The 20315-nt window shown below is 45.7% G+C and overlaps 1 protein-coding gene across 1 annotated transcript; it reads left to right on the forward strand.

The window, feature by feature from the left end:
- The first annotated feature begins 1697 nt into the window (after nt 1–1697).
- MAPK13 (mitogen-activated protein kinase 13) lies at nt 1698–19006 on the forward strand. Its single transcript, XM_073319940.1, has 12 exons — nt 1698–1962; nt 6687–6816; nt 8387–8445; nt 9411–9519; nt 12096–12125; nt 12596–12643; nt 13568–13682; nt 14092–14163; nt 14687–14766; nt 15350–15428; nt 18098–18274; nt 18686–19006. The coding sequence occupies exons 1-12, from the start codon at nt 1844–1846 to the stop codon at nt 18763–18765; spliced, it is 1098 nt and encodes a 365-aa protein (XP_073176041.1). The 5' UTR covers nt 1698–1843; the 3' UTR covers nt 18766–19006.
- The last annotated feature ends 1309 nt before the right edge of the window (nt 19007–20315 follow it).

Raw genomic sequence — 20315 nt, forward strand, 5'->3', positions numbered from 1 at the left:
GCTCTGTCCTTTGCTAGATGAAATGTAGGTAAGATGACTGACTTGTTAAGATAAACTCCTTGGTTTCCTATGGAAGGTATTTTGGGTGCACCCACAGCACCACCTTATCCTTCGGGGGATCATCCAGTAGATTCTGAAGCTCCATTATATACTGAAGTCTCTCATACCAGGAAAATGACTCACCATGTAAGATATATGGGCTTACTGGTCTGTAGTGACTCAAATTGACTCAACAACATAAACTTGCTTCCCTTGCTCTCTGTATGGCTGGAGAAGATGGGGATCTAGAGGCACAAGGAACAAAGGTTACGACGTATGGCTTTAGTCTCCTTAGCCTTTTTCTGGCCAAAGGAGATCAAGTGTGCGGAAAGATATTTTAAATGGAGAAAATCTGACCTAGCATGGCAGTGCAGGATACAGGCTGAAGGGAAGAGTTGTGAAGGCATCAAGGATTGCTGTGAGCTGGGATGATCCAGCAAACTGTAAATGGCCCCTACTGTGCTCCTTCACTGACTGTGGTCAGAACTAACTCTGGAGTGCAGGAAGGAGCCTACTTGCTTGACTGAGGATACATATGATGCCTTTAAGGCTGTTTTAAAACCAGAGGTGGTTTCATCTGCCCTCTGCTGAAAGCAAAGACCCATGAACTCACCAGTGACACAATTGCTTACTAACCTATTGAGGGATGGTCCTGTTTCATCCCATTCTTCTCTACAACCCTCTGTGCTGGAGAAGGTCCGTGTACCGTAGAAAATGGTATTTCCTCTTCTCCCCTTTCTCCCCTGTGTCACCCAACATAAGTGAGCAGACCACGTTCCCTATTGCCTTTTAGGTGCTTCAGTAGGAAAATTAAAAGCAAATGGCGGGGAAAAATAATGGGGAAATTACTGGGTGTTTTTAGACGGGTGGAATCAGCTGCCCTATTATCTTCAATATTATTAGTTCAAAACTCTCCCTCTCTACAAGCAGCCCCAACATGAATGAGATCTGCTCCCCTCCCTGCAGGAATTGGCATGTGGAAACTGGTCAGCTTGAAATTAATGGAAGATGGGAGATTAAATACCTTTGAGGAGCTGACCCTTAGTTCTTCACTATGGTGATCAAGAATTCCCAAATACAAATTGTATATGGTTCCTTCCATTTAAGGCTCAAAAAGCACTTTACAAATAGAGTATGAGCCTCATTAGCACCCTGTGAGGTAGGTCAGTTTTACCCTCGTTATATACACCCGCACACCCAAGCAGGGAAACCAAAGGGAATAGAAGTGATTTGATCAAGGTCACTGAGTTAGTGCTAGAGCTGGGAATAGAATCTAGATTTCCTGACTCTCAAAACAATCCTGATCTATCAAGGTACAGCTCCTTGATTTTTACAAGACCCATTTAACTGCATTAAGGGATTTTTAAATGAAGAAAATGTGTATTGGTGCACCAGGGTGGGCCCATATTCTCTCTTCCTAGGAAGCCAGAGAGTCTAGGGTGTTCCCTAGTTTTAACAGCAGTTTCCAATTCTGCATTTTGCCCAGGTGAGTTTGCTGCTTAGCTACTTGGACAGAGGAGGACTGTGTTCCCTGCTTCTGGTAAGGCCACCTCACAGGCACCTGTGTGAAGGCAGAGGTGTGTCTAGATTGAAACCTGATGCCTCATCCTTGGGCTAGTGTGGGGGTGGAAGGAGGAGGGACATGTTCCTTCACGCACACAGCTAATGAAGACAGAGAGAGAAACTGTCCAGGACTTAATTTCTCAGCTGAAGACAGGAACAAGGGGAGTCTTTTCACCTCTTTCCCCCATAAGTCTCACCCTAGCCCTGTGCTCTGGAGGAGTCAGTCCAGGGCCAAAAGAAGATGAGTTTAACCCGGCGCAAAGGTTTTTACAGGCAGGAAGTAAACAAAACTGTCTGGGAGCTGCCCAGAAGATATACCTCCCTCAATCCAGTGGGATCCGGGGCTTATGGCTCTGTCTGGTGAGTAGATCTTGGCCTTTCTTTTTTCAAGGGCCCTGGCAGGAAGGAATGGGGTGGGGGTATTTAAAGCATGGCTCACGGGAAGAAAACAGGAGAGGTGCCTCTTAGCTGTCCTCCATTGTGAAATAAATTTGCGTGTTAGATGAAGGTTTGTTTCCTGCCCGCCATACCTTAAGTCACTTTCAGCTTGAGCAGCTGTTCTGCTGTGTGTGTGTGTTTACTGCCTGAAGAGCTGGGCCTTCCTAGCCCTAAATTACTACATTTTGGGGAGAGGTTACTGCTGTACCGATCACCCTCCAGGTGATGGGGTCTAGAGGCTCATCCCTTCTGTATGATTTTATTTGTTCAGTCCCTTGGTTTCCTCTCTCTCTGATGAACAGGACAGCCAGCCCCTGCTGTGCTCTGTCCCAGGGGTAGGAACTAGGCAGAGTTAGTAGTAGCAGAAAAGAACAATCTGTTTCCAAGGGTGACATTACTCCCCCTCCTCCCCCCAAAAGATTTTTGGGCCTCTTGTTCCCCTAAGGGAAGATGGGATTCTGCTGCTGGTCCTATACCAATAGCCTGGTTTAAACTAATCCAGCCCAGCCGGACTGGAACCTCTTGCCAGTTTAATGACGAATTCTGAGCTTAGGAAGGGACATGACAGACAGGAAAACAATGTATAGTCATTCAATCCAATCAGCTGGGCAAAAGCAGCTCACACAAAAATGAATGTATGGGGTCAGATTCTGCTCGGTTGCATGTGTGTAAATCTAGAGTAACTCCACTGACTTTAATGAGTTACCCTCAGTTTACGTCCTTATGAAATCAGAATCTAGTCCATACACCAAAACACGAAGGCAAGAGAGAGATTTATTCTCTGTACTAGGTATTCTGCAGGAAATATCCTGCCTGATTGTCATTACCAGGGTCACATAATATATCTATTTCATAGCCCTGGGACCATTGGACTTGCACCCTGGTTAGCTATTTTTTGATGCATAAACAGGGTCTGAAAGATTTGTTTTCTCTACTTGTTTTTCATTTTAGACATATAGATTTTTGTCTACTTTAAAAGACAGCAGGTCCCTGGAGAAAGAGTAGAATTATGGCAGCACAAGAAGCAAAAGCGAGTCACAGAAAGAAAGGGGGTTTTTCACTCCAATGGCTTGAAATAGTATTTTGGGTCATATCTATTTAACTTCAATAACCAACATTCTTTCTCCAAAATGTTCATCTTTGTTAACGATTCAACATCTCTGCCACTTCACTTGCTATGTGCGTGCTCCTAATAGGCTTCTCCACCAAAATCAGGGAAAACCAGACTTAATATTCTTGACATTTGTAAAGATTAAAAAAAAAATTAAAAAGGAGGGTGAGAAATGATCCTTCTGGATCTTCTTTATAAAGCCTAAAGCAAGAAGAAAAACACAAACAAAATAAATCCTTTCCTGCTTATGCTTTAAATAAAACCAGTCTCTAGCTCAGCTGATGTGGAAACTCCCAAAAAACAGCTGCTTGGTTGCCCTAAATGACATCCATTAGACTAAACTGGGTCGTGCCAGAACTCCCTGGATGACGAATACTTGCTGGTTTTGGTGCTGATATCTGGATGAAGCACAAGTGGAAGCTTGTGGAATTAGGATTTGCTGTCCCCTGCTGGGAACCGCTGGGATGTTTCTTTCTACAATAGTCCATATATTTGGGTTTCTTTAAAGCTCTATATGCTGTTACAGATACTTAAAATAGAAGCAAATAAAGCAAGTTACAAAAGCTTCCCCAATTGGCCCTGAAAAACAAATTCCTTTGTTAAAATAAAATATTTAATAATTGCTATAGCAGATTCACAAGTCTGTATAGAGAATTAGTTTTGATCAGGTTTGAGTAATTGAGGAATTCTGATGCAGATGCATCCAGAGGTGGTCTGACTACCTTTGCAGGTCAGCCAGGATCTTGGAAAATTGCTTGTCTGAACCATTAGCTATCAAGCAACTATTGCAGTTTAGAAACAGTTATTTTGCATGGTGGTTCCCTCCGACCACCCTTGGAAATCCTAGATCCACTACTGGTCACCAGGGCAAGAACAGGGGCTGTAGCCAGTAAGTGTGTGTGGACGGGTGGTGGTAGGAAGTGACACTTTCCTTTCAAAGGTGCTAAGAAGAGAAAAGGGACCATCTGGTTTCAAACAGGAAGTAGATATGGGATGAAGTGTGCAATGTGATAATGCTGAAATTCACATGGGTTTGGTCACGCTGCACCACTAGAAGTCACAGCAGGAAAGACCTGTTGATTTACAGCTCTCCAGTTTAATGAGCTGAGAGAGCAGGAATTGCAAAGTGGCGGGAAGTGCACAGCCCAACAAGGAGGCTTGGGCTGGAAAGCCCTGCCTTTCTCTTTCCCTTCAAGAGGCAACAGCTGGAAGCTGTCAGCCGTAAAACACAGGCAACCTCTCACAGCCATCCAGGGTTGACTGGCTCAGCGAGGTGTCATGCAGTTCATTATGGAGGTGCCTCTTCAAATGCTTTCACCCTGAAAAGCACTGGGGAGAATCTGAAGAATCATAGCAGTCTCTGGACGGCTGCTGTTGATGGCTTTTCTTTCCATCCCTTTGCTGATTAAATCGAGGACCTGCCTTCTCTGCAACTCTGCCACAGGACTTTGAGAGAAGAGGTGTCACTGAATTGCTTCATATGGAGAAATAAATAGGAACTATGACGAGGGGACCCTCTTGACAGCATGGGGCTAGGAGCTAAGAACTCCAAAGTGCTAATCTTGGTTTTGACACTGACTCCTGCTGTTGTCCTTTTTGCATCAATTTCATATCTATAGAATGGGGATAATACCTACCTTACCTTAGAGATTTGTTGTGAGCATTAATATAGTAATATTTATATATTTTTGAACATGAAAAGCATTTTCAAGTGCTAAATACTATTAACTATCTTAAAAAAAACACCTATATACCAAATGTGTAGCACAAAATACTTTTGTGTTCAGAACACTTTACAAACATTATCAAATTAATGCATAGATTTTTTAAAAAATTTTTTAAGGCTCTGAGAGATTACTGTGACCATCTAATCTGACCTTCTGCATAACACAAGCCAGAGAATTCCACCTGGTAATTTCTGCATCAAGCCTATCAGCTGTGTTTGAGTTAAAGCATATATTTTAGAAAGACATCCAAGTCTTGATTTTGAGACTTCAGATGAGAGAGAGAATCTACCACATCCCTAAGTAAGTTGTTCCAGAGGTTAAATAAAATACCTGCATTCTCTCTCTCACACACACACATGCACACACTGTTTGAGGTAGGCAGGTATTATTAGAGCTGAGTGGGAAACTGTTTTCTGTCCCCTGAAAATTACAGATTTCAAAAAAATTTCCCATCCTGAATCAGGATGAAAAGTCAAAAAATTTCACAAACCAGGAAAAAAAATGGATTTTGGCGAATCGGCATATTCTGATTTTTAAAACATGCTTTTTGAAAAAGTGCTGTTATCCCCATATTACAGATCAGAAAACTAAGGCAGAGATTAAATGGCTCACAAATAATAAGATAGTGTGACCAGACAGCAAGTGGGAAAAATCAGGACAGGGGGTGGGGGGGTAATAGGAGCCTATATAAGAAAAAGACCCAAAAATCAGGACTGTCCCTATAAAATGGGACATCTCGTCACCGTATAATAAGATCACACTGTGAGTCAGTGCAGAGCTAGGAATATAGAACCTAGGATTCTGACTTCCAGTCCTGTATTCTAACCACACACACCCATCTTGACCTTGTCGTCGGCTAGGGCTGGTATGCTCTCTGTCTGCCCTGCAGGCTATGCACTGGTTTTATTCAGAAATACTTGCAGCTCCAAAGATCCAGCATGCTGGGAAATCAACTGAAGCAGCATATCCTTTCCACACAGGGATGTTCAGGGATTCTTGCCCTTCCACTGCACTGGTCCACAGTGCAGTGGGGAGGGGAGGGCTGACTCTTCTTCTTCTTCTTAGCGTGGCACGTGACCAGGATTCATTACCGAATTTGGTCCGCTGGTTGGATCATTAGCTTCCGCGGGCTGAGTACTGACTGGGAGCACTGCTCCATGGCCCCCAGGGCTGACCCTCTCCCAAGCAATAACAGCATCCTGGGCGATTCACAGAAAGTGAATCTGTATATCTCCCCTCTCACAAAAAGCCCTCCCACGTCCTTCTGTCCCCAAATTTCAGAAATCCTGAGCAGAAAGAGCATAAGAGCAGAGACTCAGCGGGGTTCTCAAGAGCCAGTTAGCTCAGAAGAGAACTGTGAGAAGTGGGTCTCAAAGAACCAGTGGAAGGACACAGGGTGTGGGTACAGAATTAGGGTTAGCCCTGACCTCCAAGCATTTGTCTTCACATTACCCACCATTTCTCTAGCACCAGTATATCTTCATTGGCTGGCGCAATGGAGAAGTGCTGCTGTAATTGACCATGCTGTCATCTAACCTCCCTCAGAGCAGATATAGCTGGTTAAAATCTTGGTAGCAGTGTGTTTATACCAGAGATGCAATAGAAAAAAATTGAAGTACAATGCTAGTGTCTACCAACTGCATTCCTTCCATGTACATTGTGGAAAGATCAAGGGAAAATGGCCCCTTTTCCTTGATCAGCTCCGCACTCCAGCATCCCTTCCTCTTAGGCCACTTGTTGGATTGACGTTGCATCATCCATGAACACTCATTGCTTAACTCAGAACTGGTTTTATCTGTTTGCCACAGTTCAGCCATAGATAAGAAGACGGGGGAGAAAGTGGCCATCAAGAAGCTGTGCCGACCATTCCAGTCCGAGATCTTTGCCAAGAGATCGTACAGAGAGCTCATGCTGCTGAAACACATGCAACATGAGAACGTGAGTACCTGCCTCTCTCCATGCGGACATGAGAGAGAGAGGGCTACAGAGCTTCTCCCACTGAGTTACCAGAAGATCAAGTGATAGTGACTTTAGGGACAAAAGCCCTGATGTTTTTCCTGAAACTGCTGCAAGGTGGGCTTCGCTGCCAATCATTCCTGGGGGAATACTGTGCATGCCCAGAGTTTGTCCCCCACAGAAAAATGACTTTCTGATGGGGAAGCCACAAGAGCAGTCATGCAACCCTGCCCAGCAGTATGTTTCGGGTGCCCAGGGTCAGTAGAGAGGTAAATCACTGTGGGGTGGGGAGTGGGACTGGGAAGACCTGGCTGGTGGCTCGTACCTTGCGCCGGGCTCAGCTGCTAGTCCTGGCTGGGCTGGGGAGGACGGGACTTCCTCTTCCCCTGCATGGCATCTGGGGCTGGGTCAGACCCATCCTCAGATTTCTCCCCCAGTTGCAGAAAGCTGTGCAAACTCCACCCCCCGCTGTTTCCTGCACCCATTGTTCCTCAGCTGCAGGGGGAGGGATCCATGTACAGGGAGCTGTTCCCCCATCTGTCCAACCCCCGTGCATCCAGACCCCCTCGCACAGAGACCCTCTTGCCGAGCCTCACCCCTGCACTCAAACCCCCTCTGATGAGCCCCACTCCCCCTGCACCTGGACCCCAGCCAGCTGCACCCCCACTGAGCCTCCCACACTCAGACCCTCCCACTGAGCCCCAACCACCTTCATCTGGACCCCCCTGCAGAGTCCCATTACAGTTGCACCCAGAACCCCCCAACAAGCCCTTGTGCATCCAGATCCCTCCCACACCTAGATCCCGCACTGAGCTGCCTGCACTCAGATTACCCAGCACAGAACCCTCTCAAACCACACCTGGATCCCGCAACAATAACCCCCTCCACTTGGATCCTGCATTGCTGAGCCTGCCTGTCTACACCTGGTGCAGCTGGCATGGAGGGGCAGGGCACTGCAGTGTTTCTGGGGCAGGCCTGGTCCTTGCACTGTCAGGGTTGCATACAGCTTCACCTCTGAATCCATGTCTTGGTGGGAGGGGGAGCTGCACAGTGATCCCCCACCTCTGTGCAGCCAGTGGCCTGTGCTCCCCAGTGCCATGCTGGAAACTCCACATTTATTTGACAAAATCTGCAGAATTTTAAAATAGTGTGTGCAGAATTTTTATTGTTTTAGCACAGAACTTAATTTTTTGGGGCACAGAATGCCCTAAGGAGTAGCCAATGGACACCAAGCCCGATGTAGAGGACCCCACCCTCTTTGGCGTGTAGAGGAGAATTCAGTTTCCATGTTCAGTTCCCAGTTCCAGGGGTTCTTTGTTGCTGCCACCCTGCCATTGCTCCAAGAGTGAAGTTGGACTTGGAGCACAGACAAATATTCAGTCTGTTTGTAAGAGAGGAAATAGACTCTTGTCAACGGGCTTTAAAACTAAATCCCTCACGTGGAATCCTAGTGTCATTGACCCGTGACTCTTGAGTTGCAAGCTGTTACAGAGAATACCGCTCTTCCAGTGTGTGTACTTTCCAGTCTTACATTTACCCACTTATCCTGTAGGTCATTGGGTTGCTTGATGTCTTCACCTCAGCCACCTCCTTCAATGGATTCCAGGACTTGTAAGTTTTTTGTGGGGCTTTTTACCAAGTGTTTTGCATTTGCTATAGGTTCAGTCGTTGCCCAGGACAATTGCAGATTTAGCACTTGAAGAAGGAAGTTTGTCATGCTGAGAAGCAATCCCATGAGTTGATTTGAAAAGGGGCCAGTCTAAAGCCAGAGATCCCTAAATAAAATTCTATTAGGAAGGTCAGAAGCACAGATCAGTTCCAGTTGCTAAAATCCCTGAGAAAAATGTAAGCAGGCAGCTCATACACCCCGTATTCTGGGAGCATGGATCAGAAGTATTGATTTATATAAGGTAAATATCAGAAACTGGTACCTAGATATAATGGTGATGGGCACATTAGACATTCCTAAGATAGAACAATACATATTAGGGTAGTGATTTATATGTCATGATGGTGCATTAAGGGCACAGGAACAATAACAAATTATTTGTCAGATCCTAGACTGATAGAATTTTAAATATCTATTTTTTTCACCTTTTATGTTGATGTTTTTTTTTTCTTTTTTTGTCCCGGGAGAGGCTGGGCATTGCCTTCAGCTTGGATGGTGAAGCTGGACCAGCCAGGGTTGAGGCACTGTGGGAATAAGTCTGAGACCTGAGACAGCAGTTTTGAAAAATCCCCTTTAAAACTCCATAAGATATTTCAGACACCTAATTTGCCCATCGCTGATGATCGAAGACTTTAAAGCAATGAACAGCACGCGCGCTCTCTCTCTCTCATATATTTGGTATCTTGCAATGCGTACAATGAGGAGGACAAATTTTCCAAATTCAGGAGAGTAGAAATAACAATTTTCAGAGCAGGTAGCAACTTTAACTTCCTCACTGGTTGTCTTGGTAACCCAGAGACACATTAAGGCTTGCTGCAACTGATCTGATCTTCATAGTGAGAACAAGGCTAGCATGGCTTCCTATGTTTTTCTCCTAGACTCAGGGACTTATCTTACTGCCTTTTAGCTACCTGGTGATGCCGTACATGCGGACAGATTTACAAAAGATCATGGGACATGAGTTCAGTGATGAAAAGATCCAGTACCTGGTCTACCAAATGCTGAAAGGTTTGAAGGTAGGTGGGTCTGGAATAGCCAAAAGCAAGAACTAGTTTCTGAAGGATTTACACATTGAATCACCAGGTCTGCCTTAGGAGTAGTCTTCGCTCTGTATTATCCCTGAGTGGACCCTTAAATCATGGACAGACTAACCTGTAGGATCATCATCCTTATAATACAATTCATGTCTCCACACTTATCCATTGAAAAGTCATTTTTCCTTCTGAACTAATCTGGATCTACCACACGTCAATCGGAAGTACAGTTGGGCAGGAAACAGTTATCCCGTCCCATGAAACTTTGAGATTTCAAGTGTTTTCCTGGTCTGCAGAGGGATGAAACTGAGATGTTTCAAAATTTTTGATGGAAAAACCAGACAGCTCGCTCCCCACTCAGACTAGCCAATAGCCCAGTGTTAGGGCAGCTGTAACCATTGGGCTGTTGGCTCTTCTGGGGTAGGTGTCTCTCTCTGGTTTCCCATCCTGAGAAACTTTTGCTGACAGAAGTTTCATTGCAACTGATATGCTCCCGGTTTTGTTCAATATCTTCATAAATGATCTGGAGGATGGTGTGGATTGCACTCTCAGCAAATTTGCGGATGATACTAAACTGGGAGGAGTGGTAGATACGCTGGAGGGGAGGGATAGGATACAGAAGGACCTAGACAAATTGGAGGATTGGGCCAAAAGAAATCTGATGAGGTTCAATAAGGATAAGTGCAGGGTCCTGCACTTAGGATGGAAGAATCCCATGCACCGCTACAGACTAGGGACCGAATGGCTAGGCAGCAGTTCTGTGGAAAAGGCCCTAGGGGTGACAGTGGACGAGAAGCTGGATATGAGTCAGCAGTGTGCCCTTGTTGCCAAGAAGGCCAATGGCATTTTGGGATGTATAAGTAGGGGCATAGCGAGCAGATCGAGGGACGTGATCGTTCCCCTCTATTCGACATTGGTGAGGCCTCATCTGGAGTACTGTGTCCAGTTTTGGGCCCCACACTACAAGAAGGATATGGGTAAATTGGAGAGAGTCCAGCGAAGGGCAACAAAAATGATTAGGGGTCTAGAATACATGACTTATGAGGAGAGGCTGAGGGAGCTGGGATTGTTTAGTCTACAGAAGAGAAGAATGAGGGGGGATTTGATAGCTGCTTTCAACTACCTGAAAGGGGGTTCCAAAGAGGATGGCTCTAGACTGTTCTCAATGGTAGCAGGTGACAGAACGAGGAGTAATGGTCTCAAGTTGCAGTGGGGGAGGTTTAGGTTGGATATTAGGAAAAACTTTTTCACTAAGAGGGTGGTGAAACACTGGAATGCGTTACCGAGGGAGGTGGTAGAATCTCCATCCTTAGAGGTTTTTAAGGTCAGGCTTGACAAAGCCCTGGCTGGGATGATTTAACTGGGAATTGGTCCTGCTTCGAGCAGAGGGTTGGACTAGATGACCTTCAGGGGTCCCTTCCAACCCTGATATTCTATGATTCTCCCGCAGAAAGATTTTGTTTTGACAAATTATTATTTTCTGACCCCAAAAAAGGGCTAATAGAAAAATTCCTGACCCGCTTTCACCGAAAGCTTATGCTTTTGAGGTATCAGAGGTGGCTTTGGTTTTTCATATTGGTCAGCAGGTGACTTAACCAATTCAATCCATCATAAGTCATGCAATTTCTTGCTAGGGAGGCAGTTGGCTTGCTCTATTCAACTCACCACAGCCCAAGATTCCTTAGCAAAACTATCGATGGTGGCAAGAGGCTTTTAGCAAGTGGAGCATGTGTTGGTTCCCTCATTCCCTCTGCTTTTAGAGAAAACACATGGAACACAATTTCCTCGGTTGTTATGAGCCAAGAATGTCCATTTTTAAACTGACTATGACAAAGTGGAAAGGTAAAAGACAACCCCTTATAACAATCTGAACTCTGAACTGTAGAACTAATGATTGACAATACTTCACACTAGACTGCCCTCCAGCTACAATTCTCACAGTGCTTTACGAGCATTAGGGACTTAAACTCCACAACGCTTCTTTCCCCAGCTCACTGTGAAACCCAGATGGGAGAAACCAATGCACAAAGAGGTTAAATGACTTGCCCAAAATCGCGACGTGAGCCTGTGGAGAGGTTAGACTAGAACCAATATCTCAACTCCAGACCTTATGCATTAGCTGCTAGACTCTGTTTCCTTCCTATATGATTTGACAGGCAAAATAACCACAACTCATGCAATTTAGTGATTGCATTCCTTCTTACAATGAGCCCATACCTGCTCACTAGATAAGTTTGAGGCTTCTAAGATTATAGTTGATTTTAGTAACTTTCATGCCATACCAGCTATGCCTCTTCAAGAGGTATTCTAATTCCAGCTATTGTAAAGAACGTAGGATAGGGAATGGGTTTCACTTGGGTTTCTTGCAGCAATTTTGTCTTCCTATTTGTGACCTGGGCTGAAGAGTCACAGAGTTGGGAGCGAGGATTTTGCAGAAGAAGAATGCAGGTTGGTTTGGTCTCAGTAGACAGGATCTGTTGCTAACATGTGTTTCTCCTATGGGGAAGTGAAAGATCTGCTTGCTGGTGATCACACTGTGGCTTCCCTTTTCATTGCAGTACATTCATTCTGCTGGAATCATTCACCGGGTAAGTTCATGTGCACTATTACTCTGCTTTTATTTCTGATCTCTGAGAGAAGTATGACTCGGTCAGAAAGTTAACAGCTTCTCCCATAGCCTTGAACGTCATCTCACTAAGAGCCTTGGCCTTAAGTTCTCCCTAAACTAAGCCCCTCTTCCCTTTTGCTGCCTCATTCCCTTCCTACCTCTGTTGGCCTGGATTTGCGCTACGGGCAATGCAGTATTTTGCAACAGGCTATGGAGCATTTTGTATGCTTCCCGATTAATGAAAGATGCTTCAGAAAAGAAAATAGTCCTTGTAATACTCTGGGATGCTGAACTGTGTAGCAGGCATGTTGTCTCCACTGCTGTGGCAAGAGTGGATTTGGGATGCAATGATACAACCCACCAGAGGCCAAGCTGAGACTCGGCTGAGATTTACATTGTTGAATTGCAGTTTGCTTTGTGTACTGATTGCTCTGCTCTCCTTTGCTGCAGGACCTGAAGCCAGGCAATCTGGCTGTCAACGAAGACTGTGAACTAAAGGTAGGAACGAAGGTGCCACTTCACGGCTTGCGAAACATGCAGCGTGTTGGGTGGCTGGTGAACCGCTCTGAGTCTGTGACTCCTGATGTTAACACACCAGTGTGGTTCCCATTGCAGCCTGCGGCCCCTGTTCAGCAAGGTATTTAAGACCGTGTCTGTTGAATCAATGGGACTATTCATGTGCTTGAAGTTAGGACATGCTCCAGTACCTTGCTGAATTGGCCTGCGGCTGGAGTGAACATCCTGGCACTGGGTGCAGTTCCTACTGCACTCTGAAGTCCACAGCAATACCTTACAGACACTCAACATGCTAGGGCCACATCTCTATTAGGAAAATAACAGAAGGATGATAACTGTGGGCAGCCACAGTTCCCCTGCACTCCCATCGGCTAGAGCTGAGGACCTATTGTAGACAAAGCCATTTTCAACTCCTGGTAGAAAAGGCTTGTTAGAGCCCCGGTGGAAGGAAGGGCCTGCTTTGCCGGGGATTGTTAAAAGTGATTTGGCCCTGTCTATGCTAAAGGTCAGGCCAAAGCACTTCCAGCTCCTGCTGGAGGAATACTGGTAGCCACAGGACGTTTTCGGAGGAGAGGTGGGGTTGGAGAATGGCTTGGCTTAAAGGACGCAGAACAGTCCTGTGAAAAATAAGAACATGTTTCAGGAAGGTGGTTATCCTATCGGTCACACACTACAGATTCCGTCTGTGGGGCTGCAGGCTACAACTGGTTTTGCAGCCTGGCTATAATTTACAGTGCAATTAAGACAAACCCATTCGAACCATTGGCTGGGGTGGCTCTGGTGTAGCGGTGAGCCTATAGCTCTCTGATGGGATCCACTTCATTTCCTCATGGAAACAGGTTTTCTTTTGCCTGCAGGATCTCTCTTTTCCTTCCCTCACCATCTCCCTCCTCCGTTGATCTGTAGATCTTGGACTTTGGCTTGGCGAGACACGCCGATGCTGAGATGACTGGCTATGTTGTGACGCGTTGGTACAGAGCACCAGAAGTCATTCTGAACTGGATGCATTACAACCAGACCGGTGAGTTAAATCCCTTCAGCTGCGGCTCTCCGGAGATCACCACTGCGATCCCCTCAGGAGGGTTAGTGTGGATCACACACAATCCTCTTCTTTTGGCAGTTAAGTTGAGGAGGAACAAAACGCACCTTATCTCAGCAGCAGTTATGAGGCTCCCGGCTAATCAAACATCGGGAGGCTCCACCCAAAGCTGTCACCATTGGGAAAGCTGAAACCCAAGGTTGTAGTAACCCAGAAACTACAGCTGGTGAGAAAAGGGGATTGAAGGTGGGAGCAAAACCACGCCAATGACTAAATAACTCCACAGACGTTACTGTAGGTCCCCAAAGCAGGACAAGACCCCTGAACTGTTTCTCCTCCCTCTGCCGGCCTTGTTCTTTTCTCACGCTCCTCTTGGTTTCTTCCCACACAGTGGACATCTGGTCTGTTGGTTGTATCATGGCAGAAATGCTGACTGGGAAAACCCTGTTTAAAGGAAAAGATTGTATCCTTTCAAATTGGGGCAAACTCCTCTGGGATGGCCCAGAAGCCCTCTAGCTGTGCCTGAAACGAGCATTTACACAGGCATGAGAGGGTGGGGATACTGGGGGAGGAGGGTGTCAACTTGGTACACTGAGGTAAATTCTACCCCTTGTCCTCTTGCATGCATGCTGCCCTGACCAGTCAGTGGTGTTCTGTGCTGTGGGGAGGAGCAGAGGTTACCTGTGCAGGGCCCCAAGCCCATTGCAGAACACAGCTCTGTGAGGGCTGCTTGCACGCCATGGCAGAAGGGGGCTGGAGCAGGCCCTGCGGATGCACACATCCAGCCACCAAAGCCTGCATAGGGAGGTCACAGCAGCTGGGAGCTATTGCAGCTCTGACTCTGCATTAGGAGTCCCGGAGCCGTTTGGAGTAAAGATTCATTTTCCTTAATCCTTACAGACCTTCCTAGCCACACAGCCAGCCTACTTGGGCTGTTGGCTAGGTCCAAGATTTGGCCCTAAATAACCTTTAACTCAGCCTGACAGATCTAGATCAGCTGACCCAGATCTTGAAAGTAACCGGACTCCCAGGAGAGGAGTTTGTGCAGAAACTGGAGGACAAAGCGGTAAGGAAAACAATGTGCCTAGGGCTGTACTTCTGAATGCATTGCTGTGGAAACCCCATGAAAATAAGTTATTTTTACATTGTCTTTGACATGTGCATGCGTGTGGTTTTTAGTAACATAAATCATCCTGCCAAGGCAGTGGCCTTGGCATCTATCCCTGCCAGTAGCACCTCCAAAGCATTTGACTTTAAAAGAAAGTCCTATTTACCAGTGAGGCAAAGTATTCCTTTAAAGGGGGTGGATGGAGAATGTAGGAGTTGAGTCAGGACTCCTTGGTTCTGGGCCAGAGGCAGCTGGCGACTCATTGTGTGACCTTGGGCAGATCATTCCTCCTCTCTGTAACCCAGTTGAGCCCTCTGTAAGATTGGGATATTTCTGTACCTCACAGGGGTGTTGTGGGGCTCTCTTATTTGTAGAATAAACAAAACAGTTCCTCACATGAAAGAGGCCCAAAGAAATGTGGAGTCTTGGATATTTTACTACTATCCTGCTCATCTAGACATGGACCTGATGGACTTTTCTACAGACCCCTTTGTCTGACTGCAGCAAGTTTGTATTCTGTGCATTCCTCTCTCTCTTTCAGGCTAAGAAGTATATCCAGTCCCTTCCCAAGATTCCCAAAATGGATTTATCACGGCTTTTCTCCAAAGCCAATCCTCTGGGTAAGTCCTCTTCAGTATTTCTCCCATGCCACTTCCAGTCCATTATAAGGCAGATGGTCACACTGTTCATGGACTCCAGGACTTTTCCTCCCAGACCTCATGACTTCTTGCTACGTCCCCTTCAGGGGCTAATGATGCTTCTCTTGCTGGCTAGCCCTTTCCACGGGGGGCTGAAGATACTTACAATTACGTGGAAAAACAATTATTATTGACATTAAAATAGCAATTACTTGCTCTTCTTTTCTCTCTCCCTTCCCCTGCCCTTAAAATAAGATCCAGGACTTTTGGCACTTTTTCCCAAACTTGTGAATTTTTTGCCATGACTGCGAACCCAGCCTTAGTCATAAATATCTCTCAGCCCCATAGTGCTGTGGTGGTGAGGAGAATGGGACTGACTTAAGTGCAGAATGTTAGTCCATCTGAAGACTTCTGTGGCACCTCTTCCAAGCTCACTTTTTCCTGCAGTCAAAGGAACCTAGTTCTATGAGCAAATTGAGATGGAAACTTCTGGTCTTTCACACACTTATGAGGACAGGGTGGAGACACACCGGCGAAAGGAAGACAATCCTATACAAACCCAGTTCACTTTGGTTTCCCAGAATCCAGAGGTCATTAGATCATGGCTGAGGTCATTAGATTTACTGAACTGAAGGCCACATTTGCCTTAAGTCAGGAGCTTGAGGGTCACACCTAATTTGCTTAAAATGGAGCAGATGGCACCTGCACTCATCATTCATGTACAGCTCACAGCATGTGATGCTCCCTCGTAAGCCAAGCGGCATGGCTTCTTGTCCGAAGAGAGACATTATGTAATGGAGCCTGGAGAATGCAGTTTCCCACACCTTCCTATGGAACAAGGCCAGGAACTGATCACAGTGTAGAACTCTCTGGGCCCCAGTTGGCCAGTGGAATGTACCTTGGCCACAACCGAGCTCCAGGATCAAGTTGCCTAGAGCAAACCGGGCGGTATCCATGTTACGCCTCTTTCCTTTGTTCTTTTCCCAGACCCAAGGCAGCGTGATCTCTGGCATGGGGCACAGAGAGTTGCATACACTGCTTCAGCCACCTTTTACCAGGGAAAGTATATGAATCACTTCCCAACTGCGTATCAGATATCTGGACATTTTGATACAAAGTTGGTAACTGAAATTTGTTTACGCATTCATGGTAAAAAGTAAGCCTCCTACAATGAACTGTTTCCCCTCATAGGTCATAGGTGTGGGTAAGCAGAACTCTACCAAACTCTGAAACATTAAAGCAGTAAAACCAAGAAGGAAATCAGCCTGCCTTTGGCGTTTCCTGCTTTCCTGTTTACCAAGCCTAGTATAGATTACTTTATAGATTATTTGGGTTGCTTATATTTGCTTTGTAAAATACTTTTGACCCCCCCTGCACAACTCAGATTGGAACTGAAAGAATTTTAAACTTAAAGTCACTTCTCACTATTGATGTCCTTGAAGCACACTTGGTTTCAACAAAAAGAAAAGGAGTACTTGTGGCACCTTAGAGACTAACCAATTTATTTGAGCATGAGCTTTCGTGAGCTACAACTCACTTAGAATCATAGAATATCAGGGTTGGAAGGGACCTCAGGAGGTCATCTAGTCCAACCCCCTGCTCAAAGCAGGGCCAATCCCCAATTTTTGCCCTAGATCCCTAAATGGCCCCCTCAAGGATTGAACTCACAACCCTGGGTTTAGCAGGCCAATGCTCAAACCACTGAGCTATCCCTCCCCCCAAAGAAGAGTAAAACAGAGCTATCTAGCTTCATTGTTGAAACCAAGTTTCAGAGTAACAGCTGTGTTAGTCTGTATTCGCAAAAAGAAAAGGAGGACTTGTGGCACCTTAGAGACTAACCAATTTATTTGAGCATGAGCTTTCGTGAGCTACAGCTCACTTCATCGGATGCATACCGTGGAAACTGCAGCAGACTTTATATACACACAGAGACTATGAAACAATACCTCCTCCCACCCCACTGTCCTGCTGGTAATAGCTTATCTAAAGTGATCATCAAGTTGGGCCATTTCCAGCACAAATCCAGGTTTTCTCACCCTCCACCCCCCCACACACAAATTCACTCTCCTGCTGATAATAGCCCATTCTCTGTGTGTATATAAAGTCTGCTGCAGTTTCCACGGTATGCATCCGATGAAGTGAGCTGTAGCTCACGAAAGCTCATGCTCAAATAAATTGGTTAGTCTCTAAGGTGCCACAAGTCCTCCTTTTCTTTTTGTGAATACAGACTAACACGGCTGTTACTCTGAAACTTGGTTTCAACAATGAAGCTAGATAGCTCTGTTTTACTCTTCCCTCCCTAATTTTCAATAACTTGCATGAGGTTATGTTTGGGTTCGCAACACTGCAGGGGAAAGCTTAAATGACAGAAAAAACCCTTGAAACTGTGAAACATTTCTTCTCTTTGTGTTTTGTATCCCTTCCCCTTTCAATTCTTTCAAACAAAATTTAAGTTTGGGGTATAAACTAGCTGATATTTGGCCTATTGATTTTACTGCCTCTGTACTGATGGGGACTTCTGCCCACTAGAAACCCATTATATTCTTGGATGCTAGGAGGATGAGCCCCAAGGTACTCACAGACTTTATGTGTAGGACATCCTAAATATCACTGCTTCACTCACCTAGCCAAGTATTCCCATCCTTCTGCAGCGGTGGACCTGCTCGACAAGATGCTGCAGCTGGATGTGGGAAAGCGTCTCACAGCCACAGAAGCTCTGGCCCATGCATATTTTGACCAATTCCGAGACGTTGAGGAGGAGACGGAGGCCCAGCAGTCCTACGACGATTCCTTGGAGCACGAGAAGCTTTCCATGGATGAGTGGAGAAGTAAGACGTTGAACTTCTATGGGTTGCCGTCAGTCTGTCAGTACCTTGTGTGGAACTTCCTAGCCCCTCCCACTGTCCTGAACGTACCTTCTGAGTATGCCTGATGTCACCCCCATGCCCATATGCTGCCCCCTACACACATGCTGCCGATGTAGAGTAATGCCCATCCTCTTCCCCTAGCCTCTAAGCACACGTTGAAGATACCTTTTGCCTACATCTTTCCAACACTGAGCTATATTTTATTCTTTCTCCTCCTTTCAGCCTCCATGTGATGTCCCCCTACATCTGAAATTTGCCCCCAGCTCTTACGTGCCTTTATGCTTATGCTCTCTTTAACACCCTCTAGAATCATGTGACAATATTATTTTAAATATGCTATTGATATTCATTATTATGTTGTTCATTTTCAAGGGCATACTTACCATGAGATTCAGTCCTTCAGTCCAATTGCCCGGAAGGACTCCAAGAGGCGGAGTGGTATGTCATTGTAGTGGCTGGGTCGGCCAAGGTTGGGGCTCACTCCCTCTGCTGGGTCACAAAAGAGGATGCTGATCAGGATTTGGACCACCCCAGGGCCAGATATTTATCAGCATGGGTGTGTGGAACTTCTGTACATGTGTGGAACAGAAGAATGTTGAATACCCAAGAGTGTTGGGCTTTGTCCTGTGGGAGGAAACTGCCCCAGATACATCTTTCAGTGCCAAAGATTAATGTATTTCTCATTAAAACCTCAAGTAGTAGAATTGTACCTGGTGTTTTTGTTTTCTTACTCATTTGCACCAGTTTTTAATTGGCTCTCAACTTAGTTTTCAAGAGTTTGGGTCATACACACCAAGTTTCTAATCTGGTCTGCCCAGGCTCCACCCCCGCTCCACCCCTTCCTCCAAGGCTCCACCCCCACTCTGCCCTGCTCTGCCCACTCCACTGAGCATGCTGTGCCCTCGCTCCTTCCGCTTCCCCTCCAGCACCTCCTGACGCCGTGAAACAGCTGATCTGCAGCAGGCAGGAGGCGCTGGGAGGGAGGGGGAGAAGGCGCTGATCAGTGGACCTGCTGTTGGGCAGGAGGTGCTGGGAGGAGGTTCTGGTAAGGGAGCTGCTGGGGGGGTACTCAGCACCCACCATTTTTCCCCCGTGGGTGTCTATGGTTCGGGTGTTTCAGTGAGTCCTTCTCACTGTTCCTTCGGTGTCCTATTTGCTGCTTTTCCAGTTCTTCTAGAAAAGCAGTTAGGACTTTTGCAGGTGGCATCACAGTGAGTCAGGCAGGAAAACGGAGTTTATTTGAGAGGCCAGCCAGTAGGGTTACTCGTTAGAGAGAGGGACAGGAAGTCAGAACCGATGGGTTCTACCGCAAACTCCTTATGTGAGTGTTGGCAAGATCCTTAATACTGAGTTTCCAGAAATGGCCTCTAATTTTGGGTCCCTCTATTCTTCGGTTTCCAACTGCAGACACCTTAACCAAATTGTTTGAACTTGGGTGTTTACATTTAGGCACCAAAATCGAAGTGGCCTAATATTCAGAAGTGCTCTGAGATCAACTTCAAATGAAGAGTACTGCATAAGTACAAAGAACTGTTTTGCCTCCCATTAATGGTTCTGTAACAGATGTAAAAGTATGTTTTGTTCTTTAAAGTGATGTAATATATAGGTATAGAGGCAAAAACTGACAAAATGCATTTATTGAATTGTTATATATTTTAATCTTTTTACACAGAGTTAGAAAGAAATTCAAAATGTTATTTTTTTAATTCATGCAGTTGGCAGCCTGGAGGGATCTTCGTAGCTAAGCCAGGTTTTTCAATGTAGCATCAAAAAGTGCAGGGACTGGTTCTTGGCTCTATGCTATTTAACGTTTTTTATCTATGACCTGGAAGATCACATAAAACCATAACTGATGAAATCTGCAGACGACACACAACTTGAGGGAGTGGTAAATAATGAAGAGGACAGGTCACTGATTCAGAGTGATCTCGGTTGCTTTGTAAACTGGATGCAAGCAAACAATGTGCATTTTAATAAGGCTAAATGTAAATGTATACGTCTA

This window comes from Lepidochelys kempii, chromosome 21, assembly GCF_965140285.1.
Source record: "Lepidochelys kempii isolate rLepKem1 chromosome 21, rLepKem1.hap1, whole genome shotgun sequence".
In the NCBI taxonomy this organism is placed as follows: domain Eukaryota; kingdom Metazoa; phylum Chordata; order Testudines; family Cheloniidae; genus Lepidochelys; species Lepidochelys kempii.